Source organism: Chroicocephalus ridibundus, chromosome 1 (assembly GCF_963924245.1).
Source record: "Chroicocephalus ridibundus chromosome 1, bChrRid1.1, whole genome shotgun sequence".
Classification (NCBI taxonomy): Eukaryota; Metazoa; Chordata; class Aves; order Charadriiformes; family Laridae; genus Chroicocephalus; species Chroicocephalus ridibundus.
The window spans coordinates 82570720-82595750 of record NC_086284.1 but is presented as its reverse complement, the minus strand read 5'-3'; the positions used below and the strand labels follow the sequence as shown (position 1 = coordinate 82595750).

The window sequence follows — 25031 nt, the reverse complement described above, 5'->3', positions numbered from 1 at the left end:
ACTACATCTCTATTATTGGATGCTATCACAACAGATTGTCATTAATTATAAAAATGATACCTCCTAGACTGTTATTTCCTGTACATCACAGACCCGTGAAGAAGGATGGCAACACTTTTCATTTTCACTTTTGTCTTGTGCAACCTCTACATTCTGGTGCTGCCAGCATTGCCCAATCCTTGCTGCTAAGCTTGATCCTAGACTTCTAACTCTCTCAACGCTGCGTTTAAAGAAACTGCAAGTACATTTAAAGTTGGTTTAGCAGATTAGATTTTCAAGGCATCTCAATGTGTTCAGCTGGATTTAGTGCCACTGAGGACTGAAAATATAAGGGGGGGGGGGGAAATCTAGTGGAGGAGTAAAAACAAGGCCAATAGTTAAGCTGCTCCAAGATCTCACACACAACTCTTTAAATTACAAGTTAGTTTCCTAAAATGTGCGTCACTGCACCCATGAAGAACTGCCTTTCTAATCATTTGTTGCTAGCCAGGCATGTGGAAGACTGAGAATCACTTTAAAAACTTGGCCAACACGAAATATCAAATACATTAAAACTTGCCAAGGCAGAAACTTTTCATAGTGACTTAAGTGTTGTGTCTACTTGAACAAGGATTTGTGGTCCATCAGCTGACCTTTGGCTAATGCTTTGGAGCCTGAATAATTGTGTAACTATGGAAATTCATTATACGTAGATTGCACGCTACCCATATCATTTAACAATTCAAACAAACAAACAAACCACACAACAAAACAGCAAAATGCTACTGCAGAGAAAACTGGAAGAAAATCTCTGAATGACAATACTAATTTAGTACGGTCATGAAAATTTAGGTAACAAAGATGCCTTTTTCCATATAGCAGTTTGAAGAAAATTGTCCTTGTCATCCCCCTATATCTGTAGCATTTTTGGGCAAGTCTATACCAATGTCCCTGTGATGGCAGAGGCTCATGGCTCTTTGATCAAGCTCTCATCACATTAACAATGCAGACACAGCAACTGAGAGCTCGGAGCAGGATGAAGAATCCATTCAAAAGTTAGATGACTACTCAGGCATGTATCTCCCCTTGATCCTCATGCTCTTTATTCATAAAATAATTTAAAGCTTGCACGATGGTTTCTGTATACATTGTACCTAATCGTACTCTTTGAGGGTTTTGTGGGAACATTTGAAATTAACACGTGTCTTGATATGGGTACTTAAAAGGAGAGTTTGCTTCAAAAAAAAGGAGAACTGCCAAGCTGCAGCATAGTGACATAAAGATCCAGTTTTGTGAAATGCTTATAAAAGGAAAACCACGGTAGACAAACTGATGAACATTTTAGCACATGAATTCTCAGTCCTACTTCATTATTGGTGATACAAAGAGACATTAAACAATACCATAAAACTTAAAGATTTTTTTATAAATGCAGCCTAATTACTCCATAGTAGTTTTTGATACAGTCAGCAGCAATGGAAAGCTATATTCAATAAAGATGATCTAAATATAAGGACAGTACATTATCTAAGACAAAAATATGAACTGTGTACGAAAACTCATGTTCACAGTATAGACCATGACTACTTACCTCTTTTGAGCTGCCTGCTATTGGCAATTATCAAACAGAAAAATCAGTTTAGGCCACTCCACTTCCTTATTTAAACTTGGTAGCCCCAATGCAATCACAAACAAGAAAACAGAGGTAAGTTACTACTTTTTAGCAGCTATTGGTTCAGTAGCATATTTTTACCTGCATAAGGTCCTGCCTTTCTTTTTCACCTGTGCATATAGCTTTCTTTATGGTTCGAAGCTCACTCATTATAGCTTGTGCTTCATCCAGTCTATAATTTGTATGAGCACTTGACATCTTACGGTCAATCCTGTTGAAAAGATTAAGACAAATTCAGGAATTTTCACATAAATATAAAGTGCATAGATGTTTTATAACCTCTTGTTTATTCATGTACTGCTTAATTTCCAGGAATAAAATTATACTCTACTTGGAATTAACACAGCACTCAGTGCCAAGTACACTCTAAAGACAAAGCAATGCAACTATCTACCCAGGTTTTGCAGAACCAACAAATTTCCTCATTTTAATGTCCTAATTCAGATCTTACCTACAGCAATGTCTGTGGGCTATTTCACATAACAAAGGTAAAGTTAACCTAAAACTAACCTACAAGGCAATAACTCAAAAGATAAAGATATTAGCAGTCTAGCTGTCACATTTTCCATGCAGCACCACACATTGTAACATCTCTTCCAAGACTTCTATCTGATCTTGCTTTAGAAGTTTCTAACAATTTTTAATCCCTAAAAATTTTTAATCCCTAAAATTGTATTGCAAATGGTTTTCTGACATTATGGGCATCTTTGAGTATCTTTTCTAGAAGACATCATCATCCCGCATTACGGAACATCACATGGGACCATCCAAGAAGATTTCAAATGCAAACTCAGCAAGAAGCAAGAGCACTACTCACTACATCAGGCTGAAGTACTACTAATGTTTCCAACTTGACATAAAAAAAAAAAAAAAAAAAATCTCATCTTAAGTGGGACATCCACTGTCTGAGATTTCAACTTTTTTCTTCCAACAGTGCATAACAGTAAAGGACAACAGATCAGGACACCGCAGCCTAGTCCAGAATGTCATCTTGTTAATTTGCTTTGATTTATAGATAAAGAACAAGACCAGACTTATAACAAATGGCTATGGGATTTTAACAGGCTACCCACTGCAATTAGTGAAAACTGCGCTAAATTCCTGTTAAAATATGAAAACCTCAATTTTCCTGTTAATCTAGCGTAGAAAGTGTGTATATAGAAAAAAGTGGTATGTGTAACGTTCTCTAAGCCAACACTAAGAATGAACATTTCCAGGAAAAGGTGTCTCTGGTTAATGGTATTAAAGATAAAACATACGTCGGTCGTTACACAGGACATCAGTTTATAAAAAGATGTAGTAGGAGAGAGTATGCTACACATATATGGCAAGAATACTCAAACTCTATTTAAAATATTTAGAATAACTAAGAGTTTCAAAGTAGGTATTATATTAAGCTAAGAGTGTCAACAACACTCACTCAACATGTTCTGCCGGTTAAACAAAATCAGTGAAATTCCACTTGCAGCAGATGACTTGTTTTAAAATTAAAATATTAAATTGAAAAATCAAAAGTCTTGAATGAAAATCCTGTGGTTTTATTGTGCAGCTCACAGTATTTAGGAAAAAAAATGCAGGTTGGGTTTCTACAGTTTTGGTTTGTTTTTCTGACAGTTCCTGCTTTTAGAGACAACACAAAATAATTCTGAACCTCAAGCTTTCTGCTTAAGCATAATTTTCCCCATGTTGTGTAAGAAAAATGTATACGCCTTTATGATTTTTGGTTCAAGAACAAAAAAGGGCTTAAATGTCATGTGCATTAAAGCTGTTTTTTTTGTTTGATTAGTTTTGTTTTCCTTTTAAGATGTTTACTTGAGTCTTCACTAATTTTTAGTTAAAATCCTGAAAAGATTAAATAAAACCATGGTAAAACAACTAATCCAGTTCACTGAAAGTTACATGAAAAAGGTAAAATGTGGTTTTATCTGAAGGTTACCTTAATGTTAAGAACATAGATTCCACCCAAACATTAGACCTGAAAATGCCTCCTACACAACTGCTTATTATACTGTTTGCCAGGTCCAAGATGGCATTTCAGGAAAAGGAAATTATTTAATTTCAACCAGATTTTTGTCCAGTTAGCCACATATTCATGTTCCTGGACGTCACTTTGGAGCCCAACTTATGAATTGATACTTGTTTAAGGAAAGAATCAGAAAAGTTCCTACTGCCAGAAATATTTGAGCTTAAATCAGTATTGCTGTCAACCCAAACTGACTTAAGTATCTTACAAAATTACTTGTTATTTATTGTCCGTTAATTTTTTTTTCCTCCTTTCACAAAGCTCTAGTTTTGAAAGCCACAAACTTAACAGGAATCTTCCATTTTATTAATGGAAAATAGCATGATACAAATACAGATTAGACCTTTGCATGAATCTAAATAACATTCAACTAGTACATAAAACTATGAATAAAGTATGTATTTTCTGAGGAAGAGGTTTCTAGGATACACAGATTATTAATACACTTGCAATAGTTTCAGACCTATAGGGCAGTTTCCATGTTCCTCTTTTTTCCTTCACGTGCTTTCAAAGACGCAAGACTCCCCCCATCCTCACCAAAGCACATGTCTGTAGTTGAGTTAAAATCTAATTTTAAAGCTCTTGTCAGGTCTCATATCCTCTAAACTAGTCTGTAGCTATGAATTGTTTAGTCAGTCCCAATTCCCCGTCTCTCACAAATTCTATCAGCGTTCCCTCCGCTCTTGCGGCCAACTGGCTGAGTTTTCATTTCCTTTGTTGCTAAACGCCTTCTTCCTCCAAAATTCCTGCCTGTGCTCTGAAGGGTCACTGAAAACACAGGAGAGGAGGAACTGCTCCTCGCCCTCATTCCCTGCTGCCTGCCGCGTCAGAGGAAGGGATTCATTCCAAGAAAGGCTCATCTTTAACCCTGCAACTCTGGACTGCAACAGGATCAGCCACACCTCGGGGCAGAGGCACCTGTGGAGGCTGAGGAGCACCATTGTGCAGGGTGGGATCTTTGCAGGCTTGAAACCGTCAGCTCTAGAAAGTCTCCAGTGGGCAAGGGCAGACTGTGATGTCCAAAGGCTTATCGCGACACTGGCAAATTTGGATGAAACCGTAGAAAATACACCCCCTAACAAAAAGCCGCAGCACTACAAAGTTCTAAATTCTGTGTTGGAGTTGTAGAGCTATTAAAAAAAGATTTCAATCCTCTCTTCCCCCACAAAACCCCACTTTTCTCTAGTTGTTTTGTGGGTTTGTTTTGCTGTTTTATTTAATTCTCCTCAAAGACGGCTAAGCCATTTTACTAAAATTGAAAAGAAGAGAAAACAAAACACAGTCCAAGGCAGACACTGTACGTGGAAAATGTCAATGCAATAGATTTGCATTTAACAAAGGCATCTGAATCAGACACCAACATAAAATGATGGAAATACTGAGTAACCTCACCACTCTCACAAAATTTGTCTCTTCTCTGAGAGCTATACCCAGCAGAAGTTGCAGAGGGAATCGCACGACAGCAGGTTCCGATACCCACTCATAATGCCATTCTGGTCAGACTTTCAAAGCAAACATTCAGCCAGATGTAAAGCCCAACGTGTGACAGCTCCTAATATTGTTCTTGGCTTGTACTTGAAATAAAGCGAAGAACATGGCTTTAAAACATCTGAACAGGATGCATGCCTTTCTAGTTTGGCAGTAACTTGAAGATTTGACCTAGCACAAGAAGGAAAAAAATTATGCAGACCAAAAATTTAGAAAAGGAAACAAAAAGGGGAAATGTCTGCAATGTAAAAAACTTTGTTGTTTTTGTTTTTTTTAAAAAAAAAAAAAAAAAAAGGGAAGGGGAAAAAAGGGAAGGGGAAAAAAGGGAAGGGGAAAAAAGGGAAGGGGAAAAAAGGGAAGGGGAAAAAAGGGAAGGGGAAAAAAGGGAAGGGGAAAAAAGGGAAGGGGAAAAAAGGGAAGGGGAAAAAAGGGAAGGGGAAAAAAGGGAAGGGGAAAAAAGGGAAGGGGAAAAAAGGGAAGGGGAAAAAAGGGAAGGGGAAAAAAGGGAAGGGGAAAAAAGGGAAGGGGAAAAAAGGGAAGGGGAAAAAAGGGAAGGGGAAAAAAGGGAAGGGGAAAAAAGGGAAGGGGAAAAAAGGGAAGGGGAAAAAAGGGAAGGGGAAAAAAGGGAAGGGGAAAAAAGGGAAGGGGAAAAAAGGGAAGGGGAAAAAAGGGAAGGGGAAAAAAGGGAAGGGGAAAAAAGGGAAGGGGAAAAAAGGGAAGGGGAAAAAAGGGAAGGGGAAAAAAGGGAAGGGGAAAAAAGGGAAGGGGAAAAAAGGGAAGGGGAAAAAAGGGAAGGGGAAAAAAGGGAAGGGGAAAAAAGGGAAGGGGGGGAGGTCCCAGACTTTTTATTTTAAAGAAGGACCGATGAGTTTCCTTTCACACAGTACACTTACTTTGTAGATGTGGAAGAAGTAAAATACTTCACCTTTGGTACTCAACTTGAATGACTCTTTTCTCCCAACAAAAGGAGTAGGGGAGAGATCACCCAGGGACAACCTAGAGCACAGTTAGGCTTTTAGCCATTATTTGTCTGCTGACTACACGAGGAGGCTAGAGAAACTTCTCTCTTCAGTTGTTAGACAGTGCAAGTACACTCCAAATCTGTTCACTTCATACCAGAAGCAAATACTCAAAAGAAAGCACATGTCTTACCAGAAAGGCAATTAAAAAATACTTAAAAGAAAACAAGACCCACAAGCCTCTGGTTCACAAGTGAAGAAGTCACTGCAGAAAGCAGAGCTCAGCAAGGCACAAACACTGACAAATTCACTGCAATCCTGGATAACGCACAGGCAAAACATTCTCCCCAGCTTCAGCAAGCGACAATAAATGCCACACAGTGTGCCAATGGGACAGAGCAACTGTAGACACAGCAGCAACGAGCAGCACTGAAGTACTGAGTTGTCATGCTTGAACTTTTAAACTAGATGATTAGAGCGACCACTGACTAATCAGATATGCTTTAAAATAGTTCTTCTCTTGAATGTCCCCCTATATCCCCATCATAGAGTATGGGCAACTTCACTTGGGCTAAAATCCAAAACTAACATTTGCATTCTTAATCACTGACAGACTTTACTTTTCAAGAAGTTGCGCTACTTTGCTGGACTATCGCAAATGAATTATATTAATTAAAACAATCTTGAGTTTCAAATACTTTCATCATCCTAGTCAAGTGGTCAGTCCTTTTATAAGACAATTGAACCTATACCCTTAAAATAATCCAATAATCAGGAGAAGGAAAACAAATAAAGTAAAAGGCAAAGCAATTCTTACTTACTTAAAGAAAATACAATTAAGAATCTTAAGAAAAAATTGCTTTACTTCTGTTACTGCTTACGGATCTAAGCCACCATCCTAAAACATTGACTACACTTGAAATATTACTGTTTCAATATACTGAGTGCTTTATTTTACTAATTTCCAGTTAATACCATACATTAACAACTCTCCTAAATACCTGTAAATGCTTTGAGTAGTCAAGAAAAATATATTAATGCCTGAAAATGATTACATTATATCTGCTAATGAATGATTAGCTGAACAAGTTTTCTTCTCTGAAGCTTTTAAAATGCATTATAAAACAGAAGAACCTTGTAAGCTTAAAAAAAACCCCTAATAACCAGTATGAAGGGCATGGTCTACTCCCTCTTCTTTAAAAGTAACATCTGAGTAGTTCCCTTTATATCATTTTGTTACTGTAATACCAATCAAAATCAAAGCTGGAAAATAAGTAACCTAATGGGATCCCTGGGATCTGGGATCCCTGGAACTTTGCCAGGATTCCTGAAGCAAAAATATGCACCCATGCTTTGTAGCACCAATGCAATAAATCCAAAGCTTCAAGATATTTCCACTGATACTGTACTTATGCTGCAAAACTCATTAGACATGTGTTCCAATGTTTTCAGGAAGTGCCTGCGTTGAGCAGTTCGTTCACATGCATGCTGGAAAAACGGCTGAGATTTCTAAATGCACGGCCACATGTCCAAGGCAAATCCAAGAGCTGTTCAACATATGGTCTAGCCTCTGGCCTTGTTGAGCAGATCCGGAAGTCTCGACAACCTGTGTTTACCTGCCATCTTTTCCATGGCCTGGCAACCTCTCTCCCTATCCCACTGGGCTTCCTGCTTATGTGCTACATGTGTAGATGACTAAGTAGAGCACAGATGGAAGTCACTCAGTTCCCATCTGATGGCCTGCAGGAATAATCACAGAATCACAGAATAGTGTGGGTTGGAAGGCTGGATCACCTAGTTCCAACCCCCCTGCCATGGGCAGGGACACCTCCCACCAGACCAGGCTGCTCAAAGCCCCATCCAGCCTGGCCTTGAACACTTCCAGGGATGGGGCATCCACAACTTCCCTGGGCAACCTGTTCCAGTGCCTCACCACCCTCACAGGAAAGAATTTCTTCCTGATATCTAATCTAAATTTCCCCTCTTTCAGTTTAAAACCATTACCCCTCATCCTATCGCTCCATTCCCTGATAAAGAGTCCCTCCCCATGCCTCCTGTAAGCCCCCTTCAGCTACTGGAAGGCTGCTATAAGGTCTCCCCGGAACCTTCTTTTCTCCAGGCTGAAAAACCTCAACTGAGTAGCAGGCAGAGGGCTACCACAGCAGTCCACAACCTTTGCCACCACTAAGCGTAATGGAAACGGAGCATGGGCTCCCTAATAGCCTTGGGAGCAGCAGCAAATTGCTCCGAGCTACCTTTCCTCCCAGGGAGGAGACAAGAAATCACATTTACATGCACTGATTCTGCACACACACAACAAAATCCAAGGTCTCACAGATGATCAGATGTATTGCACACGCATAAATAAGCTATACTGTGCAGAAAGAGACGGTCCGACCATCAGGTAAAAGCAGAAGCAGTGTTGTGGTGTACAGGCTCCCCCCCAGAAGAAGTACTCTGCCCAGCCAGAAAGCCTTGGTACTCTTCACAGGAAAACTACTCCATTGCATGGTGCTTCTGGCTGTGCCCCAGATGGTAGGTATCTCCAGAAAATGTTTGAAAAGTATTTTTAAAATCTAATTCCACCTCAACAACATTTTCAGGAGAAATTAAAGAACAAGACCTATAAAACTGTTTTTGCATGTGCGTCTATGAAATCATCATTCCAATCAATTCCATCTAACCCTTCTTCCATCATTTCACACTGTTCTCATCCCAGATCTCCGTCATAGCAGAAACTCTGAGGCAAAGCAATTAAGAGGTTTCAACCTTTTTTTTTGGCAACAGTTTTCTAAGAAATCCATTCCAACGAGAATAAAGAAAAAAAAAAGTACCCTCCCACAAACTCTTAACTTACTCTTGCAGAGTTTCCACTCCTTTTTCCTTATATTGCAGCTCCTGCTTCATCTGTGCCAATTCTCGTTTTAGCCTAGAAAGCTGAATATAACAAAATAAAGTAGTAATGTGTAACAGAATCTTTCACAATAAAAACAAATGTTTTTTAAATACGAAATCTTAAGTTATTTAAAAAAAGCAGAAGTGATAATCTAAGTTCTCTTCTTTTTTTGCTTTAAAATTTGTGTTAAAATAACAGAAGACTTTCTGAAATATAAGACCCAATCAAATAGCAGGCACAACATTCAGCTTTCAACGTATTTAGGTTCCTCATCTATTCTATTGGTTTTCTATCTCCAATAGTTTATGCTAACAGCTCGCAAGTTTCAGTCCACGTGATTTTTCTTCTCCCCTTGTAGAAAATAAGCAGCTCTCAACTGTCTTCAGCTCTTTAGTCAACTTAAAAAAAGACTGAACATTCAAGGCTATTCATTTTTCAATCTGGGACAAAATCACTGGCAGAAGAAGCGGCCTCTCACCCAGAAACGTCAGCCTGATTTTCTAGTTATTTTTATATTGTCCTGCCCTCTCAATCCCCTCACCAATTATCTTTACCCAACTAACAAGCATAAATCAAAAAGTGACAAAGCAGCAATGTCTCCAAAATCGTATTTTTGTGGTTTTATGAAAACAGCTACCTGAGTAGGTTGGGCAGAACATAGAAGAGCACTGTCAGCACCAAGAATGATCCGCAAAGAAATAGCTTCTTGCCCTCCAAAGCTGACAGATAACTGAGGGCAATGGGGGGAGAAGGATGCAAAGGACTACAGACGAGTCGGGGGAATGGAGGTGTTTCAGCATGGAGTGGTGAGACATAAGACCGGACTGAGAGCCCGAAGAGGGGCAGGGATGGAAGAAAAAAGCTCTCTCTTTTCAAGCTATCAAACTTAGTACCTTTTCTAAAATCTACCCAGAGCACTCTTGATTTTCACATGTACACCAATACATGACAAAACTAAAAGCTCAGGAGCAAGGGGCTTCAAAGCAGTTCCAGGGATGCAAACCAGGACTGTCAGAGTCCCACCATCCTGCGTGACCCTTCCTTCCCGACGTGTTCTTGCCCTTCCCTCAAAACTCATCGCACCAGCTCCCAAAAATCTCCTACACCAACACTTTCAACACTCACCAAAAGTCAAATGAAAAAAATGCATCACTAATATCATGTACACACACTTTATAGTGCGTATTTTATTCTGTTACCTGAAACAGCTCAATGCCTATGCACACATTCGGTTGATCAGGTTATCCTATGCACTTAGGAGATCATTATGTTTTAAAGTGCAGAAACAGAAAGAAATAGTCTTATTAAGTGAAAACTTGGTTTATTTTCTTTAAATATTTTTTAAATAAATAAGGCTTATTTTCTTGTTTAGAATATGCTAACACTTAGAGTATGTAAAACAAGCAAACACTAGTCAGCATGTAGTAAACTTATACAGATAGAATAAATGCCTTTGAAGGGTGGTGAACGGGATTTATTTTCAGAGGCACTCATGTGAAAAGCAGTCACTACAACAAAAATGGAACACTATCCTGCAAAGATAAGTATTTTTTATTTATTTTGTGAGCAGAGTGCCTGGCATGCTAAACCCCACTTTACTCATTAATAAAAAGAAACATACAATTTAGAAATAGGCTCTAGAGCTTAATATTATAAACTGCTTTTTATACTTCTTTATGACTGCTGTATCAATTTGCTTGAAACCAACATGCAGACTGCAACTCTGCTAAAGCAGCGTGGGAGAAATTCAAGAAGTCAACTATTCTTCCTTCAGCAAAGACAGTACCAAAAGCATGGTTTTAGTTTAAAAATAAATATAAAAATGGAACATTTTTATTACAGAACTGCCTATCACTGTCAGAATGTTTGAACTCTCCTCCCCTCATAAGACCTAAAAAATTCTATTTCGCCAACATGTCTACTGAATTGTGAACAAATTTCCATATAAATGGCTAAATCTAGAGTTCAGTAGCATTCATGGAACCCCACCGAAAATGGATAAATGGGAAAATATGAAGACAGTGGTTTTGAACTGCACTTAAATCAAGAAAGAATTTGGCTGCAGCGTATTTACTACTTGTGACAGTTCGCACAGAGAATGCAACTTCTGAAAGCCTGGCTGAGTTTGCCTCTGACATCCATGACAAAAATATTTACGCTTTTAACATGGAAAAAGCATTACTTTGATAATCACTGAAACGCAGTAAACACAGATTTATTTTTAATAGAACAATAGGTCAGAGTAGAAGAGTAAATTTTACTACTATATTTCCAAAAATGCATGCAACGTCAAGTGTACATTCTAAGGTGAAAGAAAAACACACAGTCCCCCTTCACTTCCCCATGCTTAATTCATATTTTTACAGAATGAAAAAAAGATTACTCACTCTGTCACGACGGCTGGCTATTTCTGCTTTAATCTGATATGGATCATACTTGGTATTGGTTGAAAATCCAGAGAATGCTAAACACATGGAAAACAGCATTTTACGTTAATATTTTTTTCTTTTTTAATACACTAGTTAAGATGTGGTACTATTTAATAGACCACTGCATTCACTCTTTGTGTTATATGCCATTAGGTTTTAAAATGAACCTCTGTGCTAAAGTACAACTAAAGAATTACCTTTGGCCTGTCTGAAATATTTTCGTGTCCTGAACACCAAGAATTATATATAGCAGCATTGTGTATTGCCTAAACGCAACTAGCTTCCATGACAGGATGGTGACATCTACTGATGCAAGCAATTTGTGTAACATTAACAATTGCTAATTGCTTCCTAGGTATGTTAAATTAACAGTGTGAGAGGGACTAAAGTAAAAAAACCTATTGTCAAAACAAAATTCAATCAACTACAGAGAAAAGTTGCCTCCTAAAGCAACAGTGAAGGGAACCGACATACAGATCAACTTCTGGCAAGTGAGCTCTTAAAAAAGCATATCTAGAGCCAGGCAATGATTTCAAGCTGTGGCATTACAAGCTAAAGCCCAGGCAGATGAAGTAAAGGTCCTAGAGGATAGGCTGGGCAAGACCAACCATGATTTATTGAGTGAGCCATTCACAGCAGCAATGGCCCACTGAAAAATTCCTGGTATGCGAGCGGATGGTGTTGTGCTGTTAGACCTGCCATCCTTTTGTAGAGCTGAAGGCTGCTGCTTTGAAACCCATATCTGTGTCTGCATTGCACTGAGCCTTTCGACTCTCGAAAGAATACTGCAACGCCAAGGTCATGTCAAGCGTGCAGAAACTTGCCAAAATGAGTAGTCATGCCTGGACTAATTCTCTAAATCCAGGATTTTCTATGGATTTTTTTTTTTTTTTTTTTAAAAACTGTGCTGATCAGAACTGAGTCACAAAACTGCTGCATGGGCACCTCCCTGCCAACCCACAACTGCTGAGCTCACACCACCTCCCAACTCATAAGCACACGACACTGAGTCAATGGCAGCACCCACAAGCAGAGAGGAGGAAAACCGTTTTTGAAGTTTTAGGTCTTTTAACACAACAGATTGAAAGGAGTGGTGGTGGAGGCAGGAATATTCACAACATAAGCACCCAACTTTGGCCAGCTAATTGCACTTGCATCAGGAGCCTAAGATTTCTGTACAATAAATGGAGAAGCAAGCATCCCAGAGTGGAACAGAGGAGTCGAATTATGAAAAACAAGTGGAGAAGCCTTGGGGAACCTTGAGTTGACAGCATGATTAATCCCCCAAAGGGATTTTAATTCTTTTTTTTTTTTTTAATACATCATCTGACTAATCAGCCCATCCTGTTTTCTCAAAAAAGATGCATATGACCTTAAACCAATATAAAATATATTAACACATCTGTAGAAAATTAAATATTTTTTCACCTCAAGACAAGTGAGAAGTTTTATTTAAAAGATTTGATATTATCAATTCCACAGATATACCTGAAAAAACCAAAACTATCAGAAGACTCAGTAACATAAACGTCAATTGACATAGCATTTGCATTCACACTACAGATAACCTCCAATTCGATCATTTTCAGTCATACTTTGTTGCTGTTTCAAGCAATTTGCTTTTCCAAGAGCTTTAGAAATATGAAAAACAGGTTATATTTTTCTAGTATATTATCATCTTGAACAGAAGCTTCTTTAGGTATATTCACCTGAAATAATTCAACAAAATACCTCACAGAACTATTGCAAATTTTCTGACAAAATACTGATGACACTATCTTTTACCCTATTCTAAGTCTTTAAACAGTAAACACTCTTTAAACAATAATTTCCTTTTTAAAGTTTCTTTCTTAAGAAAAAAAAATTCATCTTTCTTAATTTTTAAGAAACTTGAATATAACAGGGAGAAATAAGACAAGTCACAACTGTTCGACTACTTCACAAACTAAATCACAGAACACATATATTTAAAACTAAATAAAAAGATGAGATAACCCCAGTTCAACAGTAAAAGGATACTTGGTCAAGACCATCTGGGACACCTCAACCCTACAAAACATCTTTTATTCAGAATTTTGGCATACGTATTAATTACCTTGGATTAATAAATACTACTGGATCAGTAGCTAAACGCTTCTATACAGATGTCTGTTTTAAACCCCCCCTCCACGGTCAAGTTTCTTGAACATTTTCAGAAAGGGCTTATCAGAGCTTCCCATATTTATCACGTACTTGGCATTTACCAGCAAATCCTGCAGTTAAACAATGGCTGTATACACGGCATCCACTGAAAAGCCACCAGCGCAGTGAAACTCCACTACATTTCCACGTGGCTGGTGGGTATATCCATTTGATATACTTCTTTGAACTAGACTGTTTTGACCTTTTCCTGCTGCATCAGCCAAGAGTCATGACAGCAGTGCAACTTCAGATTTCAGAAAAAGTCTATCATCTACTCCAAGCTAGTAGAGACACCTGGAGAATCAAAAGGGCAGGAAATCAAGGCTCTACAACGTGCACCACCAGCATTAGGATCAGAGGCTGGCATTCAAGAATGAGGTGCACTAATGAAACTCCACATCCTACTTTGTGGTCAGAAATACTCTTGACCACAACACCTTGTCCCTAACTTTTTATAAAGTTGACAAATCAACCACGGATCCGCAGAAGGCTTCCCCTAATCTGATGGTTCCCCCCATGTTGAGGGTCAAATAATCTACACGTTTAAGAGTGCAAGTAGATGGCTGGTCCAGCAACATTCAGTTTTGTCTTTGTTGCCTTGCACAAAGCATCACTACGGCTAGCTCTAAGATGGCTAGAGATGCTAGCTGGGATGTATCCCTGTCTAATGTCAAAAAGGCGTATTCTAATAGACCTAACAGGAAATGGAAGTCCCTGAATAGCAGAGTCAAAGCAGAGCGCATCACTTCTGTAGTCAGGATTTTCATTCAAAAGAGAACTGGGTGATGGAAACACTTCACACTATTTCTTACACCACATGTTGAGAGGCAGGTGGGCAAATCAAGAAAAGACTAGGAAACTCACAGCTGGCATAAGAACGGCTGTCATCCTCACACATTTTGTGCAGTTGTTGATATTCTTCTTGGGCTAGTTCAAAACGCTGCTGCTTTATTTGATAAATCTCTTTCTTGGCATTGAGTGCCTCCTGGGCAACTACTAAATATTCCTTTAGCATCCGTTCCTGCTCCCTTCTCCATTGCTCCCTTGGGTCCTCAATTTGTGTGAGCTCTAAGGAGAAAAGCGTGAAAAAAATAATTCGTAAGACACTTTATCTCACAAAGTACAAATTATTTTGTTAAGATCTGTTCTCAACTAGCACACCTAACACACTGTAGTGTACAGTGCTCAAAATCACTCCAGCCTGGACAACAAGAAGGAAGCATACAGAGTGGAAAAATAGGAAAAGCCCTTTCAAATATAAAAGGCATTTAAATTTGATTCTTTTCTTTACAAACTAGAGCAAACCCAAAGAAAACAGTGTTTTGGCTCTAACCTTCCCTTGGAGCCAACTTGAAAAGTCTGAGAACTACCTAAAAGCTCAGAACCACGTAGGTGAGTGACAGATATTGCAATGTTTAACCCATAACTCTATAAATGGTTGGAATAACCTTAAGATACTACATACAACTTCACAAGTATAACATCCTGAAAGGTCAGTGACTACACCTGTGTAATTAAGAAGACTAAGGTCACACAACAGAAAAGTTATCATTTTAATCTCAAATCCATAAGAGAATTTAAATTGCTTCTTTTTTTGCCTTAAGAAACAGCACTCTCATGCTTCCCCTTTCCAGGTTTTAGAACAGTTCATATTCTAACACAAATCCAAAACAGGTTTCCAGCACAAAATCTTTCCCGTATATACTGATTCGCAAAGTTATGACCGTAGCACAATCTCTTTGCAGTTTCAAAGACACTTTAAGGAGGACACATGCATTAAAATCCTAAAAAATTATTGGTTCATTTGTCTTCTTTTTGTGGTAATGCTCAAGCTAGTGAATATGTTTTACATGAGGATGTCCACGTAAAGTCTTGTGTGAATGTTAATTTCTGGTGACTGAGGCTTTACTGGTAAGAAGTTACTGCAGATGCAACGTCAGCGTTCAAAGCAGTGGCAGAACCTGCAGCAGAGCCAGGAGGTAAGCACCTAGTCATTTTTTCCAAACTTTGTTTCTCACAAGAGATGAAAGCCAGTGATGGTTTGTATTGATCTTGTGTACATAATTCAGTATATTGGTGCCAGCGATGAAATAAGAAACTCTAAAAGACTGAGCCCAGCATATTAAGAACTCTCACGGTGTCAAGGTCATGCTAGCAGCTCTACTATTTGAGAGCCATCTGAAGAGTATATAAACAAAAACATGATGCTCATCTATGAACAGTACTTCCAACAGATCTGTATATTAGGTTCCTAATAACCTTCTCTCTCAACAGCTGTAAGTTTTCTCTCCCCACAACTCCTCACATTGCAACAATATAAAGATCGTGCCTATAGTTCTGCAATCTCCCCCCACATCCCAGGGTCCTTGGATTCCCAGCAGCACCTTCTGGCTCCAATGCCTCCAAACTGCCTCTGCAACCCAGGACAGGATGTCCTGTGGCTTGTTCCAGTCTCCATAAATCCTGCTCTGCATGCAGGGCAAGCAGAAGAAAACAGAATTCACATCGCAGCCCATCCTTTATTGAGGGCACGATAATTTGCAGTGCCACCTCATCTGTCTTTAAGTATTCCTGAAATCTGTGCAAATTTAATATTCCTAAAACTGCTAATCCTCTATGGAAACTATGCAGAAATTAATAAATATTTAAGAGACAGAAAAACTGGGTCCCAGTAAGTGTCTCTTTTTGAATAGGAAATTAATAATTCTAATCTCAATAAACAGCCAGGGCTAAAATGTTACACTGCATCACACATTAAGCTTCTGAGGTACTATACTACAGAACACTGCATCTCTTCTTAAATTATCTCAGAAGCCTTCTCAAAAGTTAGCAGCATTCTTCTGAGGCAGAAAACTTCTTCAGTACAGTAGTGACGTCCTTTTCTGTTTTACAAAGTACAAAGGCTTCACTTTGCCCTGGATTTCTACACAAGTTTGCCATGTAAGAACAAAACTAGAGCTACATTGTATGATAAAACTCACTTCCTTCATTTCTTTATAACCAATTAAAAAAAAAAAAAAAAACAAAAAAACCAAAAAAACCCAAAAAACTACAGTAATATAAGAACAGCCCCAGACAAATGCAGAGAATATATTATTCCCTCACTGGGGAATGCCCAACTGGTTAAAGGAGACTTCAAAGGCTCCCAAGACTCTGAGGAGGAGGGAAAGGAATTCTGTGGCTGGCAGCCGCCAAGGTTTTTAAGCAATGGTTGGACAAAAGCCAAGAGCAGCTTAGTAAGGGTGTCAACAAAGTACTGAATTTACAGAACAAGATGGAGATCAGGGTTGGAAGCACCATTGAGATTTACAGAAGATTCCTCTGTTCCTGGGGTTTTTCAATATAAATGGAAAGTTATTGCCTAGAAATCTTTTTTATTACTTTCTGGGTAAACAAACATAGCGAGAGGCTTGGAAAAATCAGACGTATTACTGTTTTCTTTTAAAAGATGCAAGGACAAAAAGCTTGAGACAGTGCACAAAGCATGAGAGGTCCCTGGTAAGCATAACTTCAGAAAGACTGCCTTTGAATTACCCCTTGCATTTTCTCACAGTGTTTCTTGAAACCGAAGCACTTCTGTTTTGTCAATTAACACAGAACTCCAATGCTGTACAAAGCATTTAACCCAGCCAGCCACAAAGGCCAGTCTGAATGTTTTCACGTGGAGGTTGCCTTTCCGAGTATTTCTGACATAGTTTGGAATATAATGTAAGGGACTCATTTCAGAAAAATATTTCTTCGTTTCCTACGCCACCTCTGCCACTTGCCTGACAACATCTCATGATGCACATGATTGTCAACTCATTAGCTCTCACTTCTACAAAAGAGGTTAATGCAGTCTTGATTGGTACCTTTGTTGTCCACAGTTTAAAATTGGACCAAGTATCGTACTAATTTTTGAATAATGATTATCCAGCAATAATATCAACTCTGTCTTCCCTCTGAATATAAATCTTGCTTGTATATGCAAGCACTGTATTAGCCTGAGGGTGACAAACCCATTTTGCTGTGACGGTTGAATTACCATTGAGGATAATATCTGTGGGCTGCAAGTAATTAGTTATCATGAAAGAGACAAATTTTGCAACCTTGTTCATTGCAGAATGATTCCTTTCACTCAGTTCAGCACTGGCCCTATGAAGTTTCTATCTCTCTGTTCATATATTACCTTTATTTAATTCCTAATATGATTAGCTTTACTTTCCCAGACTCATTTATATTAATCTTCTCTTTCTGTGCCTTCCCATTGAGCATTTGGTAATTCAGTTTCTCTCTGCAAAAGACTCTTCTACAGTTTTTGCTCTCAATTGCAGAGAAAAAAATGCAAGCCAGATCTGACATGCCTACAATGATTAATATCCTTTCTGTAAGTGCAAACTTGATGTCTGCGGTAAAGGAGCTAATAACAAAGTCTGAAAAGCAAAAGGGAGTGATTTTTTTTCTCCATATGACGGGGATTGTTATTCCTATCAAAGATGCCTATCGGTAGGATGCTTTAGCAACTTTTTGAGTCAAAACACTGCAATGGGAGTTCATGCTCTACCCATTATCTACAGGGACTCCTAAAGCCTTTGACAAAATTCAAGGAAAAAAAAGACGAGTTGCCAGTATCCTTGTTTGTATTTTTTTTTTTTAATATGTGCATTCATGCACATGTACATATGTTGGTGCAAGTGCACTCCATTACTGTACTCTGATGTAAACCTCACTGTTTATTAAACTTCAACATTAACTAAAGTTACCATGACAGTTTAACCAGCAATCATTAAGCTACTGCTTCTTTTAAACAGCGTTATTGTAAGAATTACCTAACAGTCTGTATTTATTGCCTCTCAATTGTCTCAGCTATCTATCCTGGTGATCAGGGCATTAACAGCTCTTTAAAGTTTATTATTTAATTTGTGATCTTTGTTAATTTCACAACAAACAAGTGCCTATGTGGGTCAAACATCATCACGGGAACATTTGTTATTCTGGTTTTTTTGGGTTTTGGTTTTTTTTATTTTCTTTTTTTTTTTTTTTTTAAATAAGTAATTGTGAAACCACAGTACACAAGTAATTCCAATGATGGCAGGAAGCCAAAAAACTATTTCTACACTTTTATTTTTTTAATTGACTAGATTTCAAGTAGATAGTATTGAGTTTGTTTTTGGAGATTATGCTATTTACCCATTGCTGCGATAGCCCATATAACTACTTTCTTCTTTTTCTCCCTCCCCGCCAACTGCCAATTCCCACAATATTGGAAGCATTCACTCATTGATGATAAGAAGCTTAATGATAGCAGCACAACAGTAACAGCAGCAGTAGTACAAAGCTGTAAAGATAAGACATTTTTTTAAAAAGCAGAACTGGCAAAAGTGCCAGACAGGGGCGATACAAAGCTCAGCAATAGCCCAAAAGGGAAAACGCTGGAAATTTCTCCTTCAGTTTCCAAAAGGGACATCTGTTGTCTTTTTGATAGCACTTTGTACTGTATGAAAGTATAAGACATACATTACTTGAGAGGATGAGATTATTGTATTTCATAGTGCTCCAGAGTAAAAATCAGCACTTTTCTCTCAGAATGCATTTTGTTTTTCAAAATAAAAGAGTGAACTATGGATAACTGGAAAAATAGGAAATAAAAGAGTATAGCATGAAAATCTTCGTAATTGACACGACAAATAAAACCAACAAAATTACCAATACTCCACAGTATGACAAAGAAAAACAAAATAGTTTTATACACTAAAACTAAATCATAGGCTGTAAAATTCTTTACAAATGAAGAAGGATTTTGCCCCTCTTTGAATTATGAGAAAACAGTTACTGAAAGAAATTACTTGCATGCATTTTCTCACTGTAGCATGAGGTGTATAAATGGTATCGGAAACAAAGTTATTGCCATCAGTTAACATCAGCTTGCTAGGAGTCCTCAAAATAATCATACATCTACTCACGATTTATGTGGTCCATATAATAAACTCCTATCTGTTGATCGTAAACAGTTTCCCATCCTAAAGGAAGCTCATCACCGACACAGTCAGCAAATGTCAATGGCTTTGTAATCCTGTAAAAAGAAAAATAATACAAATAAATACAAAAGGTGCAGCGTTTACAGTGCAATGAATGTTATTACATGTTTTGAAGATACCTCCCATCATTTAATCATGAACTAGTTATGCTGCTTAGGAATGTGCTAATAATTACAAACATACAGTTTCAAAATAAAATTTCATTTAAATATGCTGACAGATACTCCCCAAGCAGGTACGACAAGCTTCTCCCTTCAAGTTTCTATGTTTAACAGTTTAATTACAATGGCATGCAGTCCTACCAGTTTTTCTCCCATATTGCAAAGAACACAAATGTGAAGCTGGAGTTCACCACTGCTAAAAATTACTAGAAGCTTTACAGGCTTTAACTTCCTCAAGGTGTCAAAGGAGTGTAATTTTTTTGTCCTTAAAAAGATGAAATAGAATTCAAGAAGGCACTATATAATAGATTTTTCCTCTTTTCCATTATACATGTCCAACTATTAATGATATTCTCTTGGTCCAGACCCATTCAAATTACTTCCTCTCCCTCAAAAAGGAGACAAATGTCTCTCAAGAATTCTGAAGCCATTAGAGCATAAATAGTAACTAATAAGTAACAGCATTACTATCTAGCAGCTTAAAATATCACACCCTTTGCTAGGCAAACTCTTGATAGACTGGTGGGTAATAGAAAACCAAAACAGCAATTTCAGTATCGTAAGAAATGTTGAAAATACTTGGTTATAAATTCTACGGAAAGACTTTAAACCGACACTGCTCTAGAACATCAAGGTATATATAAAAACCTAGGAAGAACAAAGATGCAAATAAAAAAATCCTTAACGTTCAGTTCAATCAAATCTATTTCCCAAATCATCACTTTTACCGTTACTTCACCCTTAAGATAATGTTTTCCTCTAAAAGCTGCCATAAAATTCCTTTACAGAAAAGCAATTAATATAGTAATTTCAATTATACATGAGATATAGGTCCAACACCTTCAACGTTTATTTGTTGAGGCATTTCTAATACCCAGAATGATGACAGCTTTGCGAAGATTAATACGTGTATTAATTTAGGGACTGACTTAGGTTCAGCATAACCTATGGCATAATACTGTTTGGCATAAAATGGAAATTCCGTTCGTATGTTATAATACCCCATTAAGGTTTCCTGACACCAGATTTGGGCTACACTTACAAATACACTGCAAAATAGAGAGATCATTGGGACTGGTAATTGCACTTCATCTGATAATGCCTGTAATAAGCCAATAACTTTGTCTGAACTAAAACATGTCTGTCTTCGAACCAGAAGTCCTTCCCCACCCCAAAGCAAAGCTGACCAGAAGAATCCAATGGTAACAACTTCAAATGACGGAAATACTACTACAGCCACATTCTAGCTATTCCAATGGCCCAGTAAGCGCAGCATTCAACCACTAACAAAAAGCACAAAACCTCACACACAGCAAACAGAAAGACTGCATTTACCTGCCTTCTAAAACTACTTTAGTATTCTTGACATTGAACTGTAGTAGAATTAAAAAAAAAAGAAATTCCTCACCTGCTTAAATGTATGGTTTGAATAGCTCTGTACAACAGTACAAAGATCAAGTCATTTAGGTAAAATAATAAAGAGCTTCATCATATGTTATGGATTCTCAAACATGTATAAACAGTTTAATAAGATGAAGATGTACATAAACTTGTGCACCACTAGTTAAAGTAAGAAGTTTCCATTACTGACAAATACATACATGAAATACATCATATAATCACGCAAATCCAAAGCTGCTGTATTCAAGAAAGAAAGTGATACTATGGACTGGCATATGCATTCTTTCAGTAATTCATCTAGCAGTCAGGCAGACCAAATATTGCCAAAATACTGCTGATCTCCCTGGAATTCAGTCAAATATTAAAAATATAACGTACAGCATTTTTTCGTGAACTCTCACGGTTTTGTTCTAAAGACATCATGTTTACAATTTCCCAAAGTAGTCTAGACATCGGCTCCTAAATTACCACACTATAGACAAGATTTTCTTTGGAATGAGTTATGAGACATGCTTGCCTGTTATACAAACACACCCTCGCCCTTTATTCGTAAGTAAAGCTAGCACATGATACTTCAACCTTTCACACTCCAAGAACTTTAATTCAATGCTCTCCGTGATCCCACCAGGGCTCAGACTTCCAGGACAAGGACAACGCTCGCTTTCTGGAAGAGGGAGACTGAAGAAAGCCAATGCACCTGGTCTAACCGGTCTTCATTCCAATGTCATAAAGCATGCATCAACAGTTTAATTAATGGTTTTGAAGGAAACCTTGTAAGAAAAAGAACACATAAAAAGCTGTCTTCCAGATATTCAGACCATTATTAACTTGATGTCGCTCATTTTAAACTACATTCAAAGTTGCTCCAAATTGGATTCCCTTCAGACAAAGCGTTAACGTCACATTGATTCTTGATTCAGTCACCTTTATATCTATGTAGCATGAACCTCCTTCATTTAATTCACCTAGGTCAAAACATGCAAAGCTTAAAGTAAGAATTGGAAGTTTGTCCCTGTGTTTTGCACTGAGTTAACTAAGTCAACTGAAAAAATACACTTCTGGTTTAACCAGCACAACTCTGGGGACAAGATTATTTTTTTTCCGGTTAAGGAAACTAAAGGTTTCCAGAATAATAAAGACAAAACGGAACAGATGCAGATATGGATATTGGAGGTCAGCCACAAATTACAGCAGTTGACTGCTGAAATTAAGTATCTTCTGGAAATGGTGCTTTACCCTCTGTTTTTTTTTAATTAGCTTAAGCACTGTAAAATAGGACAGGTCTTTTCTGCTTCTATATAAAGCATTGTACAAGTTACGAGTACATCTGTTAAAACATTTCAAAGTATTAAAATAAAGACAAAAAACTTTTTGAAGCATTACAAAGACAGAATAAAAATGCTGCCCTGAACTATGCTATTCACAGTAGTAAAGAGTTACAAAGACACTTCATCTGTCACCAGTGACCAGCTCCTGTCCCCCCCACGACAACAGGTAGACACTAATAAGAAGGTTCTGAACTTCCAGCTGAAGGCAGAATTCCTCTGGGACCAGTTTACAACATTAACTGGTTGCGGCCACAGGATCCACAGCCCAGGTACAAGTGACAGCCTTCCACAGGGGCCAATTTTGCATATATCAAAGAGCCAACCATAACTTCGGATTAACTGATTTGCTGATTCTTCATTATCTCAAAATATTTATCCTTTCCAAAAATAATGATGCTCTTCAGTCATTAGGCACCCAGACTTTTGTGACACTGAAACCCTTCAAAAGCAAATACAGAAACACATAAGAAAGCTTCAACACCCGAAATCCTGCACACCAAGCTGAGAGAAAAATCTTTGAGCATTATCACACACCTGTCACCTCTAACTCTGCCCAAATTAAATGTTTTTGTTAAGAAGAAATGGATGTCTAGTATTTGCACACAGTAAACCAGACATATCTGAAAAGCCAAGTTTTATTAATATTTTCTCTGCATCAATTATAAAGCTAAACAGGCAGAATATCAAAATCGAACTACAAAATAAAACCAAACAGTTGAATAAAACTGTTTCTAAGAGGTATTTTTCCTTCTCCTTGTCTATATATTTAATATCTTTAGCCACTACGCATACACAGAAGGATTCCAGAATACATTACTATAACTTTCTGAATAGGCAGCAGCAACAGATATTTCTTGAATGCATCAGTTCATGGTGGGAGTGGGTGGGAAGGAAAGAAGACAATGCAAATTAAAAAAAAAAGAAAAGCAAGAGGCAATGGCCAAACACCATTTTAGACAAATTACTGCAAAACTGCTCTCAGCTTTAGTATACTTTGGTAACAGAATCTAATTCTAATCCCCAAAGAACCCACAAAAAACTCAACCTTTAGGTAATAAAGGAACATTCCTGGGTTCTAAGAAAATGCACACTTCAACTCTCCCAAAACACAGTTTGACCAATACCGTGGGGCAGGAATTTCATTGTCATGGATTTTCAAAAACAGAACCAGATCACTAAAAAAACAAGGCATCAGAAAATATTAGATAAGATCCTCAGTCTTCCTATGGCCCTGATGCCACATCAGAGGGCCCTGGCTGCTTGAAATCCCTAGGTTTAATTGAGCAAAACTTCCCCTGGGAGGAACTAAATTAAGACAAACAGAGTCTGTTTTTTCAAGATCTTGAACAGGAAATCAAAAAGGTGTTTCCGAAGTAGAAACACCCCTGTAAACTAGCTGCCATCTCTCAGACAACGTCTAGATGCCTAAATTACATCCAGGGTCACCTTATCTTCGAAGGTGGGCCTGGATTAAGAGGAAAGCACTAACCACAAGGGCTCATTATGAAAAAGAAACACCAATTTCTAAAGAAAAGTCACCATTTGTAAGGGAGACAGGGGGAAGGATGCAAACTGCCCGAAGTGCTTCTGGTTTTGCTCCTGATTTTGGCTTGGTCCAACAGCAGAGGCAGAAAATGTCTAATAAAATTCGGTGCTCCTCAACAGACAACTAGGAGAAACATTCTCTTAAATCTGCAGCCCGGGCCTGGGCAGCAGTGCACTCCGAGCCTGCAGGACCTTCTCTGTGAAGGGTCTGTGGCCACTCAGCTGTGCCACGACCCACCAGCAGCCCCAACCCACCCAGCTCCTCCAAGCAGGCTGCCCTGAAGAAAGCATCCCCTCCTCAGCGGCCACAGCCTCCCAACCCCACCAAGCAGGGCAGGGACAGGTCCCACGCACACTGCCCAGCTGCTGGAGCAAGGAGCTTCCTACACGGTTCAGGAACAGCCCCACACCCTCCACCAACTTCCCCTTCCAGACCATTAATATTCACTAATAATTATAATTCACCAGTTGGGACCATTTTGTTGATCTCGAGTGATTTGGTTTGATTTTCTTTGTTTGTTTTGGTGGGTTTTTTTCCCCTCCCTGACTTTTGCTCTGGTGTTTGCTCTGCCGTGACCAGTGGCTCCCCGCACCCCGTGGCAGCACGCACCAGCCAGGCACGCGCTGTTTGCAGCAAAGGCCACCACGAAGTCCAGACCCGCCGTTAGAGCACTCTGGAGTACACCATGGTTTTCCTCACTGGCCAGCCTCTATTATGGATTCAGCTCTTCTCAAGTAGCCAAGTCATAAAAAAAGGCTGGATTTTGAAATGAAGTTTGGCAAACTACATACTGACTGCTTAGTCAAAAGCACAACAAATTCGCCAAACTATACATACATTTTCAAGATAAAATTCCTGTATAACTTTTTTCTTAATCCATTGATCTGTCTTCATTTTACAGCATAGTTTAACCTCGACTTCTGAATAAAGTAACGTTACTGAACATCTACG

General features: G+C 38.3%; 1 protein-coding gene across 3 annotated transcripts in view; it reads right to left on the bottom strand.

Moving 5' to 3' along the window:
* The window catches only part of WWC3 (WWC family member 3), a 104576-nt gene that overhangs the window by 47696 nt on the left and 31849 nt on the right, over positions 1–25031 (bottom strand). For all 3 annotated transcript variants that reach the window (XM_063341409.1, XM_063341417.1, XM_063341425.1), the window contains exons 2-6: positions 19570–19679; positions 14492–14695; positions 11405–11481; positions 8979–9058; positions 1733–1862 (exon numbers count right to left, since the gene is read on the bottom strand). In XM_063341409.1, coding sequence (XP_063197479.1) covers positions 1733–1862; positions 8979–9058; positions 11405–11481; positions 14492–14695; positions 19570–19679 — 601 coding nt within the window. The remainder of the gene's footprint in view (positions 1–1732; positions 1863–8978; positions 9059–11404; positions 11482–14491; positions 14696–19569; positions 19680–25031) is intronic.